At 38.7% G+C, this 24,829-nt stretch overlaps 1 protein-coding gene across 1 annotated transcript in view; it reads right to left on the bottom strand.

Moving 5' to 3' along the window:
* The window catches only part of CORIN (corin, serine peptidase), a 219,043-nt gene that overhangs the window by 7,594 nt on the left and 186,620 nt on the right, over positions 1 to 24,829 (bottom strand). The window contains exons 19-20 of the mRNA XM_004268336.4: positions 13,172 to 13,443; positions 10,929 to 11,062 (exon numbers count right to left, since the gene is read on the bottom strand). Of these exons, the coding sequence (XP_004268384.1) occupies positions 10,929 to 11,062; positions 13,172 to 13,443 (406 nt within the window). The remainder of the gene's footprint in view (positions 1 to 10,928; positions 11,063 to 13,171; positions 13,444 to 24,829) is intronic.

The following is a 24,829-nucleotide window of genomic DNA, read 5'->3' as shown; positions in this document are numbered from 1 at the left end:
TGTCCATTGATGTCACTGGGGTGTTAAAATCTCCTACTATTATTGTATTCCAATCAGTTTCTCCCTTTATGTCTATTAGTATTTCTTTTACATATTTATATGCACCCAATACAGGAGCACCTATGTTAATCAGTATAATAGCCTCTTTTAGTATTGATCCCTTTATCATATGATACACTTCTTTGTCTTTCTTTATGGCCTTTGTTTTAAAGTCTATTTGGTCTGATATAAGTATTTCTACCCCGGCTTTCTTATTATTTCCATTTTCATTAAATATTTTTTCCATCCCCTCACTTTCAGTCTGTGTTTGTCTTTCACCCTAAAGTGAGACATTTTTAGGCAGCATATTGTAGGTTCATGTTTTTTATTCAATGTATCATTCTGTATTTTGATTGGATCATTTACTCCATTGACATTTAAGGTAATAATTGACATGGGAGGAGACAAGATGGTGGAGTAGAAGAAATTGAGCTCACCTCCTCTCACAAAAACACCAAAATCACAACCACTGAACAACCATCAATAGAAAAGACTGGAACCTAGCAAACAAGATATTCTACATCCAAAGACAAAGAAGAAGCCACAACAAGATGGTAGGAGGGGCACATTTGCAGTAAAATCAAATCCCATATGCACTGGGTGGGTGACCCAAAAACTGGAAAATAATTATTATATCACAGAGGTTCTCCCACAGGAGTGAGAGTTCTGAGCCCCACATCAGGCTCCCCAGCCTGGGGATCTGGCATCAGGAGGAGGAGAGCCCAGAGCATTTGGCTTTGAAGGCCAGCAGCACATGAGAAGGCCTTCAAAGCGCCGGAGCTCCACAATACTGGGGAAAAAAGAGACTCCACTCTTGAAGGGCACACACAAGGTTTCACGTGCACTGGGATCCAGGGCAAAGAAGTGACTCAATAAGAGCCTGGGCCAGACCTACCTGTGTATCTTGGAGGGTCTCCTGGGGAGGTGGGGGTCAGCTTTGGCTCACTGGGGGCAAGGACACTGGTGGCAGAGGCCCCAGGGAGTACTCATTGGCATGAGCTCTCCTGGAGGTCAACATTTTGGCACTGAAACCTGCCCCCCTCAACAGCCTGCAAGGTCCAGTGTTGGGATGCCTCAGGACAGACAGCCAACACAGCCCCACTTACAGGCTGCCTAAAGTCATCCTGAATGCACAGCTGCCTCTAAACACACCTCTTGAAACAGCCCTGCCCACCAGAGGGACAAGAACCAGCTCCATCCACCAGTGTGCAGGCACCAGGCCCTCCCACCAGGAAGCCTGCACAAGCCCCTGGACCAACCTCACCCACCAGGGGGTAGACACCAGAAGCAAGAGGAACTACAAACCTGCAGCATGAGAAATGAAGGCCACAAACACAGACAGACAAGATGGCAGAGAAATATGTTCCAGACGAAGGAACAAGATAAAACCCCAGAAGAACAAGTAAGTGAAGTGGAGATAGATAGGCAATCTGCCTGAAAAAGTATTCAGAGAAATGATAGTAAAGGTGATCCAAGATCTTGGAAAAATAATGGAGGCACAGCCTGAGAAGATACAAGAAATAATTAACAGAGATTTAAAGAACAAACAGATGAACAATACAAAAATTGAAATGAAAAATACACTAGAAGGAATCAATAGAAGAATAAATGAGGCAGAAGAACAAATAAGTGAGCTGGAAGACAGATTGGTGGAAATCATTGCTGCAGAACAGAAGAAAGAAAAAAACTGAAATAAGGACTGTCTAAGAGACCTCTGAGACAACATTAAATGCACCAACTTTTGCATCATAGGGGTCCCAGAAGAGAGAGAAACGGCCTGAGAAAATATTTGAAGAAATAGCTGAAAACTTCCCTAACATGGGAAGGGAAACATGGACTGAAGTCCAGGAAGCACAGAGGCCCACACAGGATAAACCCAAGGAGGAACATGCCAAGACACGTATCAAATTTTCAAAAACTAAAGACAAAGAGAAAATATTAAAAGCAACAAGGGAAAAGCAACAAGTAACATACAAGGAAATCTTCATATAGTTATCAGCTGATTTTTCAGCAGAAACTGCAGGCCAGAAGGGATTGGCATAATATATTTCAAGTGATGACAGGGAAAAACAGACAACCAAGAACACTACCCAGCAAGGCTCCTGTTCAGATTCAATGGAGTAATCAAAACCTTTACAGACAAGCAAAAGCTAAGAGAATTCAGCACCACCAAACCAGCTTTACAACAAAATGCCAACAAACTGCTAGAGGAACTTCTCTAGGCAGAAAAGAAAAGGCCATCATTAGAAACAAGAAAATTATGAATGGGAAAGCTCACCGGTAAAGGCAAACATACAGTAAAGGTAGGAAATCATCTCCCTGCAGGTATGATATCAAAACCAGTAATCATGAGAAGAGGATATTGGATATAGGATATTGGAAATGCATATGAAATTAAGAAACCAGCAACTTAAATCAATCTTTTATACATATAGACTGCTATATCAAAATCTCATGGTTGATTCAAAAGGATACATTCAGCCTAATGTTCATTGCAGCAGTGTTTACAATAGTCAAAACATGGAGCAACCTACATGTCCATCAACAGATGAATGCATAAAGTAGATGTGGTATATCTATACAATAGAATATTACTCAGCCATTAAAAAGAACGAAATAATGCCATTGGCAGCAAGATGGATGGACCCTGAGATTATCATACTAAGTGAAGTAAGTCAGAGAAAGACAAATATCATATGACATCACTTATATGCAGAATCGTAGAAGAATGATACAAATGAACTTATTTACAAGACAGAAATAGACTCACAAACTAAGAAAAGAAACTTGGTTACTAAAGGGGAAATGTTGCAGGGGAGGGATAAATTGGAAGTTTGGGATTAACATACACACTATTTAAAATAGATAACTAATGAGAACCTACTGTATAGCACAAGGAACTCTACTCAATATTCTGTAATGACCTAAATGGGAAAAGAATTTGAAAAAGATTGTATGACTGAATCACTTTGCCCCACACTTGAAACTAACAACATTGTAAATCAACTATACTCCAATATAAAATAAAAAAAATTTTTTAAAGCCTCATGGTAACCACAAACCAAAAATCTACAATACATACACAAACAAAAAAGAAAAAGCAATCCAAATACAACTCTAAAGATAGTCATCAAATCACAAGAGAAGAGAACAAAAGAGGAAGGGAAGAAAAAATGACCTACAGAAACAAATCATAAACAATTAAGAAAATGGCAATAAGAATACACATATCAATAATTACCTTAAATGTAAATGGATTAAATGCTCCAACCAAAAGACACAGACTGGCTGAATGTATACAAAAATAAGACCTGAATATATGCTGTTGACAAGAGACCCACTTCAGATCTAGGGATAGATACAGAATGAAAGTGAGGGGATGGAAAAAACTATTCCATGCAAATGGAAATCAAAAGAAAGCTGGAGTAGCAATACTCATATCAGACAAAATAGACTTTAAAGACTGTTACAAGAGACAGAAAAGGACACTACAGAATGATCAAGGGATCAATCCAAGAAGAAGATATAACAATTATAAATATATATGCACCCAACATAGGAGCACCTCAATACATAAGGCAACTGCTAACAGCTGTAAAAGGAGAAATCAACAGTAACACAATAATAGTGGGGACTTTAACACCCCACTTACATCAATGGACAGATCATCCAGACAGAAAATTCGTAAGGAAACACAGGCCTTAAATGACACATTAGACCAGGTGGACTTAACTGATATTTAGAGTGCATTCCATCTGAAAGCAGTTGAATACACTTTCTTCTCAAGTGCACTTGGAACATTCTCCAGGATAGATCATGTGCTGGGCCACAAAGCAAACCTAGGTAAATTTTAGAAAATTGAAATTATATCAAGCATCTTTTTTGACCACAACACTATGAGATTAGATATTAACTACAAGAAAAAAAACTAAAAAACACAAACACGTGGAGGCTAAACAATATGTTACTAAACAACCAATGGACCACCAAAGGAATCAAAGAGGAAATCAAAAAATACCTAGAGACAAATGAAAATGAAAACACAATGATCCAAAACCTTTGGGAAACAGCAAAAGCAGTTCTAAGAGGGAAGTTTATAGCAATACAATCTTACCTCAGGAAACAAGAAAAATTTCAAATAAGCAACCTCACCTTACACCTAAAGCAATTAGAGAAAGAGAAAACAAACACAGCCCAAAGTTAGTAAAAGGAAAGAAATCATAAAGATTAGAACAGAAATAAATGAAATAGAGATGAAGAAAACAACAGAAAAGATCAATGAAACTAAAAGCTGGTTCTTTGAAAAAATAAAATTGATAAATATTTAGCTAGACTCATCAAGAAAAAAAAGGTATGGGGCTTAAATCAAAATTAGAAATGAAAAAGAAGTTACAACAGACACCACAGAAATACAAAGCATCCTAAGAGACTACTACAAGCAACTACGCCAATAAAATGGACAGCCTAGAAGAAATGGACAAATTCTTAGAAAGGTGCAATCCTCCACGACTGAACCAGGAAGAAATAGAAAATATGAATAGACCAATCACAAGTACTGATACTGAAACTGTGATGAAAAAACTCCCAACAAACAAAAGCCCAGGACCAGATGGCTTCACAGGCAAATTCTATCAAACGTTTAGAGAAGAGCTAACACCTATCCTTCTGAAACTATTCCAAAAAACTGCAGAGGAAAGAACACTCCCAAATTCTGACATCAAAACCAGACAAAGATACCACAAAAAAAAAAATAAAAGGAAATTACAGGCCAATATCACTGAACATAGACCCCAAAATACTCAACCAGAATACTAGCAGACCAAATCCAACAATACATTAAAAGGATCATACACTAATCCCAGGAATGCAAGGATTTCTCAATATCCACAAATCAATCCGTGTGATACACCACAATAACAAATTGAAGAATAAAAACCATATGATCATCTCAATATGTGCAGAAAAATCTTTTGACAAAATTCAATGCCCATTTATGATTAAAAAAAAAAAAAGCTCTCCAGAAAATGGGCAGAGAGGGACCATAACTCAACATAATAAAGGCCATATATGACAAGCCCACAGCTAACATCATACTCATCAGTGAGATGCTGAAAGTATGTCCTCTAAGATCAGGAACAAGACTAGGATGTCTACTCTTGCCATGTTTACTCAACATAGTTTTGGAAGTCCTAGCAATGGCAATCAGAGAAGAAAGAGAAATAAAAGGAATCCAAATAGGAAAAGAAAAAGTAAAACCATCACTGTTTGCAGATGCCATAATAACTATACATAGAAAATTCTAAAGATGCTACCAGAAAACCACTAGAGCTCATCAATGAATTCAGTAAAGTTTCAGGATACAAAATTAATACACAGAAATCTGTTGAACTTCTATGCATTATCAACAAAAGATCAGAAAGAGAAATTATGAAAAAATCCCATTTCCCATTGCATCAAAAAGAATAAAATACCTAAGAATAAACTTACCTAAGGAGACCAAAGACCTCTATTCAGAAAATGATGAAAGAAATCGAAGATGACACAAACAGATGGAAAGATACACCATGTTCTTGGCCTGGAAGAATCAACGCTGTCAAAATGACTAGACTACCCAAGGCAATCTATAGATTCAGTGCAATCCCTATCAAATTACCAATGGCATTTTTCACAGAATTAGAACAAAAAATCTTAAAATTTGTATGGAAACATAAAAGGCCCCATATAGCCAAAGCAATCTTGAGAAAGAAAAACAGAGCTGGAGGAATTAGGCTCCCTCACTTCAGAATATACTATAAAGCTACAGTAATTAAAACAGTACGGTACTGGCACGACGACAGGGTTATAGATCAATGGAACAGTATAGAAAGCACAGAAATCCACACACCTATGGTCAATTAATATATGACAAAGGAAGCAAGAGTATACAATGGAGAAAACACAGCCTCTTCAATAATTGGTGCTGGGAAGACTGGACTGCTACATGTAAAAGAATGAAATTAGAATATTCTCTGACACCACACACAAAAACAAACTCAAAATGGATTAAAGATCTAAATGTAAGACCAGATACTATAAAACTCTTAGAGGAAAACATAGGCAGCACACTCTCTGACATAAATCGCAGCAATATGTTTTTGGATCTACCTCCTAGAGTAATGAATATAAAAACAAAAATAAACAAATGAGACCTAATTAAACTTAAAAGCTTTTGCACAGCAAAGGAAACCATCAACAAAACAAAAAGACAACCTACAGAATGGGTAAAAATATTTGCAAATGGTGCGACCAACAAGGATTAATCTCCAAAATATACAAACAACTCATATGGCTCAATATCAAAAAAACAAACACCCCAATCAAAAAATGGGCAGAAATCTAAATAGACATTTCTCCAAAGAATACATACAGATGGCCAAAAGCCACATGAAAAGATGCTCATTATTACTAATTATTAGAGAAATGCCAATCAAAACTACAATGAGGTATCACTACACACTGGCCAGAATGGCTATCATCAAAAAGTCTATAAACAATAAATGCTGGAGAGGGTGTGGAGGAAAGGGAACCCTCTTACACTGTTGGTGGGAAGATAAATTGGTACAACCACTATGGAGAACAGTATGGACGTTCCTTGAAAAACTGAAAATAGAGCTACCATATGATCCAGCAATCCCATTTCTGGGCAAATGTCCAGAGAAAACCATAATTTGAAAAGATACATGCACCCCCAATGTTCACTGCTGCACTATTTACAATAGCCAAGACATGGAAGCAACCTAAATGCCCATCAGCAGAGGAATGGATAAAGAAGATGTGCTACATATATATAGTGGAATATTACTCAGCCATTAAAAAGAATGAAATAATGTCATTTGCAGCAACATGGATGGACCAGGAGATTATCATACTAAGTGAAGTAAGTCAGAGAAAGATAAATATCATATGATATCACCTATATTTGGAATCTATAAAGATGATACAAATGAACTTATTTACAAAACAGAAATAGACCCATAGAATTAGAAAACAAACTTATGGTTACCAAAGAGGAAAGGTCGGGGGTGGTGGTGGTGGATAAATTAGGAGGTTGGGATTAACAAATACACACTACTATATATAAAACAGATCAACAAGGACCTACTGTATAGCACAGGGAACTTGACTCAATATTCTGTAATAACCTATATGGGAAAAGAATCTGAAAAAGAATGGATATATGAATATGTATAACTGAACCACTTTGCTGTATACCTGAAGCTAACACAACATGGTAAATCAACTATACACCAATATAAAATAAAAATTAAAACAAATAATTATTGATAGGTATGTACTTATTGCCATTTTAAACCTTGTTTTCCAGTTGTTTTTGTAGTTCTTCCTTGTTCATTTCTTCTTTTTGTTTTTCCTTTTGTGGTTTGATTATTTTCTTTTGTAGTATGCTTGAGTTCCTTTCTGGTTTTTGTGAACCTACTGTGTGTTTTGATTTGTGATTACTATGGATTTCAAGTATGTTGACCCATTATTATATCTTTAAACTGCTAGTCATACAAATTCAAACACATTCTAAAAGATCTACATTTTTATACTCCACTCTCCCACATTTTATGATTTTTGATGTTCTATTTTACATCTTCATACTTATTCTTTTGCTGTTAATTGTAGTTATAATTGCTTTTACAAAAAAAATCTTTTTTGTTTGCTTTTTAATCTATGTAGTGGCGTGGCTTATTTAAGTGATCTTCAATCCTTTTACCTATTTGCTTCTCCTATTATGATTTTTTGTTTCCAATAGATTCTTCCTTCTTTTCTAGAGAAAGAAGAAGACCCTTCTTCAATATTTAGAGAAGACCCTTCAATATTTCTTTTAGGGTAGGTTTAGCGTTGCTCTATTCTTTTAGGTTTTTCTTGTCTGAGAAATTCTTTATCTCTCATTCTATTCTAAATGATAATCTTGCTGGATAGAGTATCCTAGGTTGAAGGTTTTTCCCTTTCAGGACTTTGAATATATCACGCTCCTTCCTAGAAGTGGTGAACATTGCATTCATAATTTACCAATGCTGTAAACCTAACTAATAAGCATAGATTTTGCAAGAGGCTAAGCTGTTCTGTCTGAAAGCCTAATTGATTTTTTAAGCAAAATTTACTGGAAACAATTTTATTAGACATATTCCACAATTTTTTCATCTCCTCTTATATAAAAGAAATACTAAGATACTGACTTATTTAGGTTGAGCTACTTATTATGCCAGAGAGTGATTAAAATGGGATATTTACAGGTCAGCATCTCTACACTTCCAGATCAGAAACTTAGCCACATAATTATTTAGCATCTAATTTTTGCAAGATTCTGTGCTACAGTCTACACAAGTAAAGAGCTACTTTTGTCCCCAGGGGGCCAAAACTCCACTTGGGTAATGAGAAAAACTTTACATGAAAGCAAAATCTAAGGGCTATAAATAAAGGAGTCTTCAAAGGAATAAGTGATTACTTCCAGCCGGAGGGGAACACAGGGTCCCCATAAGAGTGGGTTTTGAGCTAGGCTTAATGAGGCAGGTGGACATTTGTTAGTTGGAAAACAAAAGGTGAAGAAGCATCAATTCAAAACAAAAGGGGGATACAGCTAAAGGTACAAGTTGTCTGGTTTTTGGTCCTCTTTTCTTCTTCATAATATTGGGCTTTAGGCCAAAGTTTATGTTTGGTTTCAATACTGAGTTCCATGATTTCTAGACCTTAACAAAGGACCCATGGCTTCCAATGTGACCTGTTGATGCAATTAAGGAAGGTAATGAGAGGTTCTGGTGCATAATCTTGCTCCAGACTTGGTAAAAAGTAGCTATTGTTTGTTTTGTGTTTTGTTTTCTACCTGGGGTTGTGTTAGAGAGCATCTGGTATGCATTTAAGATATCCATAGTGCGGAATTCCCACCACTAAAGAAGTTGGCAGGACCTGTTTACTATTAGACATTACGATATGAACATGCCTATGCCTGTGGCTGTGCTGGACCTTCATTTCTCTTTCAAAGAATCACCTTCTATCCCCTCCCTTTAGCAGTTACCAAGAGATGAAGAGGAACTACTTTTTGGTAGACGTCCAGATCATGTTGGCAACAGGGAGAAATGTATTCACGTTAATCATTGCTTCTAGGATAGTGTAGTGACCAAGCACTTGAATTCTGAAGCCAGGCTGCCTACATTCATATCTTCATTCTACCACCTTAATGCTGGGTGATATGGGGTAAATTACTTAACCTCTCTGGTCCCTTGTTTTCTTGATCTGTAAAATAGGAAAAACACAGATACTGCCACAAGGATGACTGTGAGAATTAAGTGAGTTATTAGAAAGTATTTAGAAGAGATCCTGGAACACAGTAAGCACTAACTGGTAGATGTTAACATTCACATTGTTGATATTCATTGAGGGCATATGCCAGACGTCATATACACATATGTTAAAATACTGGGACATTAACCCAGTTAATCCCAAAGATACTCTGCAAATCAGACGGAATCAGCCCCATCTTACTTGGGAGAAAATATTCTACAGAGGTTAAATAACTTCTTCAGGTCACATTGTTCTCACTGCCAGAGATGGGAGCCAACCCAGACCTTTCAGGTTGCAAATCATGTGTCCTAGCCCTGACACCATGCTGCCTCCTAGTCACTTTTGTTTTGGCTTTGGTCTATCAAACCTAGGCCTCTTGCATGGAAGGCAGGGGTTCCTCTATCACTGCCCACCTCAGCTGGATGACTTGGGGCCAGAGGACAGAAGGGAAGGTGACTCACTGAAACTTCAAGGGAGCCTGCCTCCCTCTTTCCCATGACAACTGTCTAAATCACCACCAGGCCATTTCTGTTGTGAAATGGACAATCAAAAATGTCATCTTATTATGTTGGGTCAGGGGCAATAATATTGTTGCATCTCTTCTTCAATTCTAAAACTTGGGGGCAATTTGATCTACTCCAAAGCAGTGAAATAACAGAGATGCTTCATAGCACTGTCGTGCGATAACTGCCTTCCCCACTCTGTTACAAGCTTCTTTAAGTGCTCGCCCTTTTCCATCCTCCCCTGGGAGCCAGTCCAGTATAATATGCAATGAGTGTTTATTAAGTAAAAATGCTTCCCTGCGGGGGGGGGTGGGAGTGGTGGTGGGATGAATTGGGAGATTGGGATTGACATGTATACACTGATGTGTATAAAATGGATGACTAATAAGAACCTGCTGTATAAAAAAGATAAATAAAATAAAATTCAAAAATTCAAAAAAAGCTTCCCTGCATCGCTCAGTCAGCACACTCTATGAACTGTTGTGACCAGAAATCCTGAGTCTAAAGGTTGTGTTCAGTGATAGATATTTGAAGACATGCTGGCAATCACGTGCAGCCCCAAACAATGCCAGTGTGATCAACTCCTGAGACGGAGGTGGGTCTGTCACACACCCTGGAGATTGGAGTGTTGTATGTGCTTCAGTGCCATCACCCCGATGGTTGAATATGCCCTTGGTGTCTGTCCCCTGCTTCCTGAGGCAACCTGGTTGGAGCTCTGGTTACCACTAGCTGCTCTCAGAAACTTGCTTGTCCTGGCCACTAAAATAGTCCAAGGAGATGGACCAGAACAATTGATTCTCCTCCTGTTGCTGGCCCAGGGTGCTGACCCCATGCAGGAGGTGAGAAACCAGAAGGCAACCTGAGTGGGGGGCATGGAGGTTACTCAGGGCGTTGCTTGGGTCCTGAATAAAGGAAGACACCCTGTGAATAATTAAACGTTTGGTAATAAATTATTTTCAGAAGATGTTCCCAAAGGGCCACACATGAATACTAATGGGCTTATATGGACCCATTGAACCTACTGCTGAACTGAATCTCCTTGGTAACCAGAAAGCAACTTACCATGCACGAGTCAACCGTGCCAGACTCATAGCCGGCACAGATCATCCGGGTGGTGATGGTCTTAGTGTCAAAGTAGGACTGACACTGCTCCAGAGAAATGATGCGGACTTCTCCCTCTTGCAGCTTAAAAGGCACTGGATTTTTTAAAAAGAAGAAGAAATAAAATATATGAGGGTACAATGACTCAAAACTGAGGCTAGCCAAATATGAAATGATAACATTTTTATATCAAGAAAACCATGCTCTTAAAATGTCATTTCAAAGATGAAGCTCATTTGAAATCAGAATTTTCCCATTATAAGTGCTGACAGCAATCATTTAATCAAACCCCTTCATTTTGTTAATGAGAAAATTGAGGCACAGACTGGTTAAGTAACCTGGCTCATGCTTTCCCTCTCTTATTATGTGTAGCAACGTAAACAATAGCTACTACAATGAAAAGGAAAATAATCAAGCCAGAGCTCTGCTCCAGGTGGGAGGCTGCCAGCTCTGTGACAGCTCAACATGTGAGCCGTGCTCTGCTAAAAGTTCAGACTGCCTGTTCAGACTAACAGAGGAAGGGTTGCCCTATCCTTGGTTTGAACAATGTGTCTCATCCTGTGCCACAGTAGCCATCATTTGAGGTCGGAACCTTTAATCCTAGAGGATGCATCAGAGAGATGTCAAAGGGAAAAGCCATCCCTTAGTGTCAGCAGAGAGAACATGTGAATTTCATCTTGCTCCAAAGTTCTCACAGAATAACAATGTATTTCTCAAAGCCAGCAGCAAGAATCTCTCATTGTTCGGCCATTCTACAAAACATACACACTGTTCTCCTTTTAGATAGTGACGGTGAAGCAGTGTACATGTACAGGGTACCTTAATGGAAGAAAGAATACGTTTTCCAATACGTTTGGAAAAATCAATGCAGTGCAGACAGTGGAAGTTCCCCAAGTTGTCGAAAGAATGGTAAAAAGAACCATCGCTAAGGTTTACTGGGTACCCACAGTGGGCCAGGCTCCTGCACTCAGCATTCTCTGGGCCTATTTTCTTTAATCTTTACAATAATCCTGTGAGTTAGACAGTTGCTATTATTTTTTCCATTTTATAGTAAGCTAGAAAGTGGTGTGGTCAGTGTCAATCAGATCTTTTCAAAGAACTCACACCCTTGCTCTTCCTACATTATATACGTGGTGTGTGCCACATGTCACACGATTACTCTGAGTTTAATGTGGATATTGGGAACAATACAAGTAGAGGCAATATAGATTCTGCTCTCACGTATCACAAAACTAATTATAGCTTTTAAAAACCAAGATTAGCAGGCATGGTGACATCATATGTCTGATATTGCCTTCATATTTCTTACATGTTAGCTTTTCAGAAGTCATTGACTTACTCCTGTCTATTTACTTTTTTCTTTTTATTCTCAGTTGATCATATAGAAAAGAAACTCAACTTAGCTCAAAACGACTAAATTTCAAGAAAAACAATCGTCCTTCAAATTGGCAGTTGCTAAGACAGATAACAGGACACAGATATATATCATCATCCCTGAGAGCTGCAGTACTACACCTGATATAGTTGGCATGGTCAGTGCCTACCATTAAAGAAAATATCTCATCGATTAAATTCTTATTCTAAACTTTTAATAAGTCAAGCAAAATGAGAGAGTCCTTTATGGGTGGCTGAGAGTCAGCAGTACTAATTTTTAAATTTCTATATGTTTTATTAATCATCTAAGAACCCAAACTATTTAAACTAATTTGAATAGGTAAATAGCTAACCAGTTTTCCTTCTAGAAAGACTTACAGGTTGTGTTACCCATGTTGATAGGACTAAATCATAACAAAGAGTTGGAAATGGGACCGTCCAGCTTGACTGCAGAAGGGGAACTACCTAACTGCTAGACAGAGGCTCCGAGTGACTTTGCCTGAAGTGAGTGCAAATCATCAATAGAAACAATGCAAGGGAGGATGACGGATAGGTCTCGTCTTGCGTGCCAGCTCTAAAACATCAAGAGCGGCTCCCTGGAGAAAGACTGAGATGTGGAGAAGGATTTCTGAGGTTGCATCTGGGCTTGGCAGGTTTAAGTGCGTTGACATCTATGATTTGCATGGAAGGGAGAGTGACACATGATGCTAAGTATTTGTGGCTCTACTTTTATAAGTGAAAATGGGAAATGATTGCCAAAGGCCAGGAAGTACCCCATTGTTTTCCAGTTACAAGCTGAAAGGCAAGTGCTCCTGAGGATCCTGACTTACTTTTGTTGCCCATGTGTCCCCAGCCTGTGATATAGCAGTAAGTATCAGGTTCTAATGACTGCTCCGGGCTGGGTAAGCAGACGGGCCGGACGTAGCTCGTTTCATTGATGTCCTCGCTTAGCTCCACTATGCTGATGTCATAGTCTACCACTGCTCGACTGTAGCGAGGATGCAGGATGATGGTTTTCACGAGGCGCATCTGCATGAACGTTGATGGGTGGTCTAGATTATTGACGCCAAACACCACTTTCCAAACGGCAGCATTCTCTCTCCTAAAATAATAATTCAAGAGCTACTGGCATCTTAAACTCAGATTTATCTTTTAAAATTTACATTTTATTTTTAAAATATTTACTTATGTAAATAATGGCTCTTTCCATGCCCATCTCCCACGTATTCATATAAGAAGCATTTATATAACCCCTGAGCAATTTGCAAATATCACACTGTTGTGGAAAGCAAAGCCCATGCTTCCTGAATGGGGCTATTCTGGAAAATAACACTTGTTCGCTTTGAAAGGCAGGCAGCGTAGTTAATACTTGCTTCATTGAGTGGGAAAGATGACGAAAAGATGTGAAGAGAAAAGAGACAAGAGAAAAAAATGAAAGAGAATGAAAAGCTGAGGCTAAGAGATCCCTCCAAGAAGGAGCCAGGGCTTCAGAAATGTCAAGTTTTCAGGGAAGGCTTCTGAAAATTTCAAGCTAGGGGCTTAAAAAGGCCACCCACAACTTCTAATGGGCAGTCTTAGACTTCACTGTTTTTGAAAACTTGTCAGCAATAGTCTAGTCAATTCCACCTTAAAACACTTTTCCACTCGCCTTCCAGCACTCTCCAAGTTCCAGAATTTCCTCCCATCTCTGTCTTCTCTGCTGGATGCTCCTCCTCTGCTCTCAGTGTCTATATTGAAGTGCTCCAGGCCGCTGCCTTCAGTCTTCTCATTCTACACTCACCCCCTAGAAGATTTCACCTAGTCCAATGGCTTTAAATGCCACCCATAGCCTTGTACCTCCCAAACATATATCTCCAGCTCCATCCTCTCCCTTGAGCTGCAGACTTGTACATCCAATTATCCACTCACATATTTGCTTGGATGTTTGATACTGGCTAAGATTTATGAGTGCTAACTGTGTATGTGGCAATGTTGTTAGCATTCAGAATTCATTGTACAGTTATTTAATATTTATAGCCACCAGTTATGCAGTTGAATCATCTCTCTTATATGCAACAATGATTGCATTAGCAAGTCTTCACTACTCTGCTTTCAAATATATCCTGAATCTTGTTGCTTCTCCCTCTGCCACCACTACAATCCTAATCTCCCAAACATGATGAGCTACTCTCATCTCCCAAATGGTGGCCCTTCCTCTACTCTTCGCCCCTGTAACCCATTCTCCTCACTGTCACAGAGTGATCTTTTTAAAAATAAAATTAGATCAAATTCATTTTCTGCTCATAATTCTCCAAGGACTTTGAATCACACTCAAGACAAACTGTAGACTCCTATCCATGGCCTTCGAGGCCCCACATAGCCTGCTCCATTCGAACCCCAGGGACTTTCTATTTTGGGACATGCCAAGGACATCCACAACTCAGGACTCTTCCCTTTCTGTTCTCTCAGCTCTCACGTGGCTCCCACACTGATTCCTTCTCTTTACCCAGGTCCCAGCTCTAACATCACCACCTCAAAGCTGTCCTCCGTGACTGCCCAGTCTAGGCTTTACCCCGTCACTCTCTACTCTTGACCCAGCTTTAATTTTTGCCTCACAGCGCTCATTGATACCAATGATGATATACTTCTTTGTCTGTTCTGTGTCTGGTCCCCAGACTGTAAGTTCTGTGAAGGCAGGGACTTGGCTGGTATTCCCAGGACCTAGTACCTAGCATACCTTGGGTTCTTAACATGTACTTGTTTAATGATAGTTCAACAGATGATGTTTCAAAACATGTATTAGGGCTTCCCTGGTGGTGCAGTGGTTGAGAATCTGCCTGCTAAAGCAGGGGACACGGGTTCGAGCCCTGGTCTGGGAAGATCCCACATGCCGTGGAGCAACTAGGCCCGTGAGCCACAACTACTGAGCCTACGCATCTGGAGCCTGTGTTCCGCAACAAGAGAGGCCATGACAGTGAGAGGCCCGTGCACCGCGATGAAGAGTGGTCCCCGCTTGCCACAACTAGAGAAAGCCCTTGCACAGAAATGAAGACCCAACACAGCCAAAAAATAAAAATAAATTAAAAGAAGGCTCAACATTAAAAAAAAAAACAAAAAACATTTATTAGTGGCCAACTCCAACCACCTAAGCAAGGTCTATTCATCATCATGGCCTCCACCTCCTCCTACATTCTCAGTTTCTCTTCCTCCATAGTGGGCCAGGATCAAAGGTGTGGGCATTTAGTTGACCAGTGTTGGAATGTGGAGCTTTTATTGTAGATATTCCCTTACACTGTGGTGACATGTCAGCCATGCCATCACTGCCCTCATTTGCAAGCTTCCCAACTAAGCTGATTTGACCAGCTAGACCAGTTGTTTTTCAACCCAGGCTGAATACTGAATCATCTGAGGAGCTTTCAAATACTGATTTTCTGGGCATCATCCCATATCAACTGAAAGTTGGGCTGGGGTCTGGGAACTAGTATTTTTAAGAGCTCCCTAGGGAGTCCCTGACAAAAACCCACCCACCCTCTTTTTTTCCTTGGCACGTCGTTCTTCACCATTTTCTCATGCATAGAAAAAAATTCAAAACGCTGAGATTTTAGGAGGATTAGGAAGAAGTATGCAAGGCCAACATTCAACACATGTTTTTAGCATTGTTGGATTCCTAGACTAGATTCTACTAAAAGAGTCCTCTATATAGTCCACACATTCCATCCTTTCTCCATTGTAAAAAAAAAAAAATTTTAGTTCTATCAAAATTGATGTCATATGGAAGCAACCTAAGTGTCCATCAGCAGATGAATGGATAAAGAAGATGTGGTGTATATATATATATGACGGAATACTACTCAGCCATAAAAAAGAATGAGATGTTGTCACTTGCAGCCACATGGATGGACTTGGAGGATATTATGCTAAGTGAAATAAGTCAGACAGGGAAAGACAGATACTATATGATATCATTTATGTGTGGAATATAAAAAATAAACTAGTGAATATAACAGAAAAGAAACAGGCTCACAGATACAGAAAACAAACTAGTGGTTACCAGAGGGGAGAGGGAAGGGGGGGAGGGGCAAGATAGGAGGGGGGTTAAGAGACACAAACTGTATAAAATAAATAAGCTACAAGGATATATATATATATATATATATATATCCCCGTACAACACAGGGATACAGTCAATTTTTGTATTGAAGTATAGTTGATTTACAATGATTCAGGTGTACAGCAAAGTGATTCATATATATATTATATATATATTCTTTTTCATATTTCTTTTCCATTATAGGTTATTATAAGATAGTGAATATAATACCCTGTACTATACAGTAGGTTCTTGTTGTATAGTCAATATTTTATAATAACTATAAATGGAGTATAACCTTTAAAAATTGTGAATCACTATGTTGTACACTTGAAACTTATGTAATATTGTACATCAAATATACCTCAATAAAAAAAATTGATGTCACTATTTGAAAATATATATATATATATAACATCTATATATAGAGAAATATATCTAGAAATATATAGATATAGATACAGATATAGATATAGAACTGGGGATTTCAATAATAATCAAGAAAGACATGATCCCTGCTTGTACAAACTTTAGAATTAAGTGAAGATGGACACTTAAACAAACATAATAAAATTCAGGAAGTGCTGTCTCATGAACATTACAGGATAAGGTTACAGAAGACTATTTTTCATTAAATAAAGCCATCACTCAAAGAACATGCCTTTCTTTCTCTTTCTTTCTTCCTTCCTTCCTTCCTTTCTTTCTGTCTTTCTTCCCTCCCTTCCTTCTTTCCCTCCCTCCCTTTCTTCCCCTCCCTCCCTTCCTCCCTTTTTTCCTTCCCTCCCTCCCTTCCTTCCTCCCTTCCTTCCTCCCTTCCTCACTTCCTCCCTTCCTTCCTTCCTCCCTCCCTCCCTTCTTTCCCTCCATCCTTTCCTCCCTCTCTTCCTCCCTCCCTTCCTTCCTTCCTTCCTTCTTTCCCTCCCTCCTTCCCTCTCCCTGTTCCATTTTTCAGTCTAGAGGAGTAAGTGCATAACCATCTGAGAAATTCAATACTCACTTGAGATTCTATTGTTTAAGATATTTGAAATCAAACAATTATTGATTTCAAATGTGTCTACCTATTTAATAGCTTCTTGCCTCCAATCAGAGCTACTAAATTTTGGTTTCAAAAAAAATACTCATCTATCTGCTTAAATCACAAGCAGTATGACAAACAGTATGCAGTTGAACAGTGCAAATTATTGGTAACAAAATGAAATAGTGTAAACTTTTCGGACTTAATTACTATACTGGGGTTAATCTAATTCTAACAGTAAAACATAAGTATCAATAAAACTGCTAAATGTTATTAACTTGTATTCAGTAGCCTGTTGTGACACAAGCTACTGTCCTTAAGGCATTAATATCCACCAAAAGCAAAAAAAAAAATATACAGGAAATTCACATACTTTTTTATATTCAGTAAGGAAACTGTTTGTTCTATTTTCTTTTTTAAGAGTATAAGGGGGAAAATAAAGTCTCATTAAATGTTTTTTCCCAAGTCTGGAAAAAAACAGGAAAAACAATAACCTGTTGTTCAAAAGGGGTACATGAAGTGAGGGAGATATGTATAAATGGTATATTGGTATATTAAGCATGTTCTAGAAAGAATAAGTCACCCCCATCTGGGTGGAAGCAAAAAGAGGAAAGAAGACTTAGGGCTACATGAAGGCCACATGAATCTAGTTTCAGTAAAAAGTACCCAGTAGAGGAACACATAGGAACAAGCTATGTTCATGTGTCCATTTTAGTGAAGAGTAAATTGGACTACAAAGATAAAAAGCCATGTATAGCTGCTGAAAATCTTCAGCATCAAGGGGATTTTTTTCTCAGTGCTGTCAGACTTCAAAGCAACAGCAAGGAGGACTGGTGCATCCTTAAAGAAGATTGTGCCAAGATCCTCAGGCTCTGAGAGTGAGGAAGCAGGCAAGGTGAAGCCAGCTGAAAATCCACCAGTAACAATAAAAGTGGCTGAGGAAGATGTTAAGAGACCTTTTTCTCCTTTCATTCTTGCTCTACATAGTATTTCATTACCAGAAATTCTTATTTAATTTGCTTCATGTTTATGCTCCTGTTTTAATGATGAATATACATTATAGATAATGTTGAGATGATATGATTTCAACTTCTAATTCTTCAATTATCACTCTAGAGAGAAAACACAGCTACTTATACACCTCAGATGCATTATGACATCCAGGGAAGTTTATACAGAATTGAAGGCACAATGTCTCTGGACACAATAACCAGTTTCAGTTTGTAATTTGCCACACTCAGCTCTAGTTTAGACATAAATTTGCCACATTTTCACTTAATTCAGCTGGCCAGGTTTAGAGATTTTCTTCTATCTTTATCTTTTCTTAAGAGCACAAAAATTTCCCTTTTTTCACCCTTTCTGATTTTACTTCGAATAACTTATATTTACTATTGATCTTTTTTACAGAAAATAAAATTAATATTTATAATTAACCCCTGTGATAGAAATCACTATTTTATAAGACTTACTCCAGAAACGGCACAGCCATGTGGTGACTTGGAAGTAATTTGAAATTTACCATATTTGCACTAAGTAAAGAAATATCACACAAAAGCATCATTTCTGTTCTACAAATCTTAGGAACCTCTTACTTTTAATATTGCATCTGCCCTTGGTATGTTTAAAGAATTCTCTCTAATACATGCAGTGACTAGATTCTAGAATGGGATGACCACAACATAAATGCATAAAGGGGCCGAGTATAAGTCAGTAAGTAGTGGGTGTCAGACCAAAAGACTTGCCCATCTTGAGGGCCATCTGCCTCTAAGCTCCTGCTGATGGCTGTCGTATCGGAATATCCAGTATGAACTGACCTTCTGATTGTTTCAGGGAAACCAAAATTCTGGATTTTATGTAAAGTATACACAGTTTGAACTGCTAGCTAAAGTTTTAAAATGTATCTAACAAGCAAAAGAGATCAGAGCTGGATTCTTCTTTTAGTATAAAATCTCTATAGTTTCCAAGTATTTCTACATATCAATTCAATCATCTTCTTACCAATTATGAGGTATAAATAGGAATGCTTATTCCATTTTAGAGAAGAGAAAGCAGTGACTCAGAGCAGATGAGTGACTCGTCTAAAATCACAGAGATACTAAGTGATGGTAGCAGGCCAGAAAGCTAGTCCTTTATACCCCTACACCACAACCTTTATACTAAACTTCTCTGAAACAAAGAGAAAGGTCCACAGGTATCAACACAAGAATCAGGTACTGGCCACAGAGGGCAAAGCATGCAGGACGAGTGGAGACTGATTGGTGAGTGATAGGATGGCAGACAGAAGGAAGATACCTTCTCTTTCCTGAATGTATCCCCCAGATATGATAGGGAACTAGCCGCCAGTAATGAAATTACAGAAAGTGAGCAATTCCATTATCCCAGGGTCCAAAAAAGCTACAGAACGGATAGTCAGATACACATCCTAGAGCTTAGAGAATCAGATTTAAGAATGTTTTGGAAAAAAGATAGGACAATGTGTCCAGAAACTCTTAAAACAAGTACGGCTAAACAGAGATGGGAGAGTTTGAGTTCCAAATTCTGATTTACCATCACAAATGACTGCAGTAAGAAAATGAAGAATCATCCAAAAAGTAAATGTTACAACATAAGAATCTCAGAGCTTTCAAACTGTAAAGTTTATCACAGAATAGTGGCAAGAAACTGTAGCAATTGTCAAAAAGTCTTAGTCATAGAACCCTCCTACACTGTTGGTGGGAATGTAAATTGGTACAGCCACTACGGAGAGCAATATGGAGGTTCCTTAAGAAACTAAAAATAGAGCTACCATATGATCCTGTAGTCTCACTCCTGGACATATATCCAGAGAAAACCATAATTTGAAAAGATACATGCACCCCAATGTTCACTGCAGCACTATTTACAATAGCCAACACATGGAAGCAACCTAAATGTCCATTGACAGATGAATGGATAAAGAAGATGTGGTGTGTGTATGTGTATGTATACACACACACACACACACACACACACACACACAATGGAATATTACTCAGCCATAAAAAAGAAAAATAATGCCACTTGCAGCAACATGGATGGACCAAGAGATTATCATACTAAGTAAAGTCAGACAGAGAAAGACAAATATATGATATCACTTATATACGGAATCTTAAAAAAATGATACAAATGAACTTATATACAAAACAGAAATAGACTCACAGACATAGAAAACAAACTTACGGTTACAAAAGGGGAAAGGGGGGAAGGAATAAATTAGGAGTTTGGGATTAACATATACACACTACTATATATAAAAAGATAACCAACAAGGACCTACTGTATAGCACAGGGAACTAAACTCATTATTTTGTAATAACCTATAATGGAAAAGAATCTGAAAATCTGTATCTATATATATAACCGAATCATTTTGCTGTATACCTGAAACTAACACAACCCTGTAAATCAACTGTACTTCAATAATTTTTTTGTGTGTGTGGCCATGCTGTGTGGCTTGCAGGATCTTAGTTCCCTGACCAGGGATCGAACCCGGACCCCCGGTAACAACTGGACCACCAGGGAATCCCTATACTTCAATCAATCAATCAGTCAATAGAAAAAAAGCAGGAAAAATAAAAATGGCTTCTCAGCAAAATTATGTGTGGGAAGAACAAGACGAGGATTTCTATCTGGGGCAAATAATTTAATATAGTAGTCAACTAAGACAAAGCTGAACTATTTGAACTTTCCTTTACTTCTAATATCTCCATTCAAGGAGAATGGTCTCCAGGCAACATCCAAAAGACTCATCTTCCATGTGATAAAACTTATAAGTGCTTAATACATTGAAATGTTGAGTTGATGTCTGGTCTAAGATATGGGAGGGGTCAGTAAAAGATCACTGACCTTCTGCAGAGGAGTTAACATTTCTAGTTCCAGAGAAATTATAGTTCTAACTACTAAAAGAACTACAGATGTCATCACTAACACCGAGAAGGGGCTGGTTAGTCAGTTAACAAATATTTGATTGGTTGCTATATTCCTTGCTGAAAGAATTGAAAATACAGAGGCGAGGAAGACAGACAGGGTTCATGCCCTCATAGAGCTTTCATCCTACTGGGCTAGCCAAATATATATATAAACAAATAAGATTATCTCTGGTAATTAGGAGGGAAAAAAAATAGGATAATGTGATAGAGAAATGACCGATGGGGGGGGGGGTCATTTTAGTTAGGATGGGTAGGGCAGGCCTTTGACAAAGTGACACTTAAACTGAGACTTGAATGAGGGGAAGGAGGCAATTTTGTGACTCCATAGGAGGGTTCCAAACTGCAGAAGCAGCAAGTAGAAAGGTCCTAAGGCAGGAATGAGATTGGGGGATTTCAGGGACAGAAAGGCTACATGTTGGGAGCCCAATGAGTGATGAGAGAATAGGGGGAGATGCAAAGAGGTAGGACTAGATATTTAAAGGCTATGATGAGAAATCTTATTCTTGTTACAATGAGAAGCTGTTGTACAGTTTTAAAACAGGTGGTGACATGGTATGATTTACATTTTAGAAAGATCACTGTCTCACTGTGGGTAGAATAGACAATAAGTGAACAAGAGAGTAGTAAAAAAAAACAGATAGGAAACTGTTTTAAAAGTTGTTATGGATTGATTGTGTCCCCCTGTAAAATTCACATATTGAAATCCTAATCCCCAATATATCAGAACAAGATCTTATTTGGAGATAAGGTCTTTACAGAGTTAATCAACTTAAACTGAGGCCAGTATGGTGAGCCCTAATCCAATATGACTGGGTATCCTCATGAAAAGGGGAAACTTGGAGACAGCCATGCACACAAAGGGTGAAGATGAAGACAAAGATCAGAATTAGGCTTCTATAGGCCAAGAATGCCCAAGATTGCCAGCAAAACACCAGAATCCAAGCGAGAGGCATTCTCTCTCACAGCCCTCACAAGGAACCAACCATCCCAATACCTTGACCTTAGACTTTCTAGCCTCCAGAACTGTAAGACAATAAACTTCTTGGCTTGTTGAAGCCACCCAATTTGTGGTACCTTGTTATGGCTGCCCTAGGAAGCTAATACAATAATCCAGACCTGATATGATGGTGGTCTGGATTAGGATTATAGCATAAAGATGATGACAGGCAGTTGGGTTCAAGCTATATAGATAGATAGATAGATAGATAGATAGATAGATAGATAGATAGATTTTTTTTTTTTTTTTTTTTTGCCGTACGCAGGCCTCTCACTGTTGTGGCCTCTCCCGTTGCGGGGCACAGGCTCCGGATGCGCAGGCTCAGCGGCCCAGCCACTCTGTGGCATGTGGGATCTTCCCGGACCGGGGCACGAACACGTGTCCCCTGCATCGGCAGGCAGACTCTCAACCACTGCGCCACCAGGGAAGCCCCAAGCTATATTTTGAAAGAAGATCCTACAGAACTTACTGCTAGAGTAAAAGTGGGAGGAATGAAGGATGACTCCCAGGTTTGCATTAGCAAACCAATGGATAAGGATGCCTCTTACTGAGATGGGGAAAGTTTGTGAAGCATATAATTATTTGCTCAGTGGGAGAGAAGAGGAATCAAGTTTTGTTCTGGCCATGTAAAGTAGAATGTTTATTTCACATTCAAATGGACACTTCATCTAAGCATTTAAATATGTTTGAGGTTGGTGGGTTGGGAGAAAATCTGGGCTGTGCTAGAGATATAAATTTGGAAGTTATGAATAAATATTTGATATTCATATCAATATTTTATATTCATATTTGTTCAAATATAGACAAGCATTTGAAACCATGTGATTAGATGATTGTAGACAGATAAGAAAGCCAAGAATTAGGTCCTTATCTGATCATGGGCTGCTATAACAAACTATCATAGACTGAGTGGCTTAAACAACAGTTATTTCTCATAATTGTTGAGGCTCAAAGTCAAAGATTAGGGCACTAGCATGGTCAGGGTCTGGTGAAGATCCCCTTCCTCGTTTACAGATGGTGGTCTTATTGTTGTATTGTTACATGGCAGAGGAAGAGAGGGTAAGCATTCTTCCTCTTCTTATACGGACACTCATCCCAACATGGGTTTCACCCTCATGACCTCATGACCTCTCAAGGGCCCCACCTCCTAATAGCACCTTATTAGGGGTTAGATTTTCAACATGTGGAAATTAGGGGGACACAACTGTGCAGTCCACAACACACCTGGAGAACTAAAACATTTAGTGGCCTAAAAGAGGAGAAGCTGCAAAAAAAGAAAGAGAAGGGTAGGTCAGTGACATAAGAATTGTTTTTGTTATTTTAAAAGAAAAGTGAAGGAAGTATTTTAAGAAGGATGTAGTAATCAGATACTAGGGAGGGTTCCAGTGAGTTAGAAACTGAAAATCCACCATTGGATTTGGCAAGATGGAAGTCACTAAAGACTTTGGTAAGTGTCATTTCTGTAGTGGCCTTGATGACAACCCAACTGGAGTGACCTGAGGGGAATACAGGAAGTGTAAAAGTGGAGACAGTGACTGTAGGAAACTCTTTTAGGAGTTTTACTGTGAGTAAACTAGCCAAAATGGGCCAAGAATTGAAGAGGGATGTGAAGTCAAGAGAAGGGGGTTTAAGTTGGTGACACTAAGGCATGTTTGCTGAAGGGAATGATCCAGCAAAAAGAGAGAAATTGACGAAAAATAGAAATGATGATTTTAAAATAAAGTCTTTGACTGAATAAAGACACAGACCTACTAGAGAATGGACTTGAGGATATGGGGAGGGAGAAGGGTAAGCTGTGACGAAGTGAGAGAGTGGCATGGACATATATACACTACCAAACGTAAAATAGCTAGCTAGTGGGAAGCAGCCGCATAGCACAGGGAGATCAGCTTGGTGCTCTGTGACCACCTAGAGGGGTGGGATAAGGAGGGTGGGAGGGAGGGAGATGCAAGAGGGAAGAGATATGGGAACATATGTATATGTATAACTGATTCACTTTGTTATAAAGCAGAAACTAACACACCATTGTAAAGCAATTATACTCCAATAAAGATGTTAAAAAAAATAAATGCATCTAAAATAAAGTCTTTGAAAGATGAATGGACATGTGATTGTCCTTAAAAAGGAGCAAGGACACATCCTCCACCGTAACTCAAGGGAAAGGAGGGAACGTGGCCACAGATACAGGTAACTTGTTGGAATTAGGGGTGAGACAAGGTAAAACATATAATGATGTCTATTTTCTTCATAAAGAATGAGGTGAGACCAGAGAAGGGTGAAGGAGATTTGGGGAGACAGGAGAAGATGTCAAATAGTTGAGGATGGAAAAGTGGCTTTACTGTGAACATATACTGGATGGGTGCCATATTGTTAGATGCTCATTTGAGATTCATGATCATACATTTGACATGAGCTCAGTTAGCAGTCTGGGGTGTGATATTTGCCAGCGATGACCAG

This window comes from Orcinus orca, chromosome 4, assembly GCF_937001465.1.
Source record: "Orcinus orca chromosome 4, mOrcOrc1.1, whole genome shotgun sequence".
Taxonomy (NCBI): domain Eukaryota; kingdom Metazoa; phylum Chordata; class Mammalia; order Artiodactyla; family Delphinidae; genus Orcinus; species Orcinus orca.
This window is presented reverse-complemented; position numbering and strand designations above follow the sequence as displayed.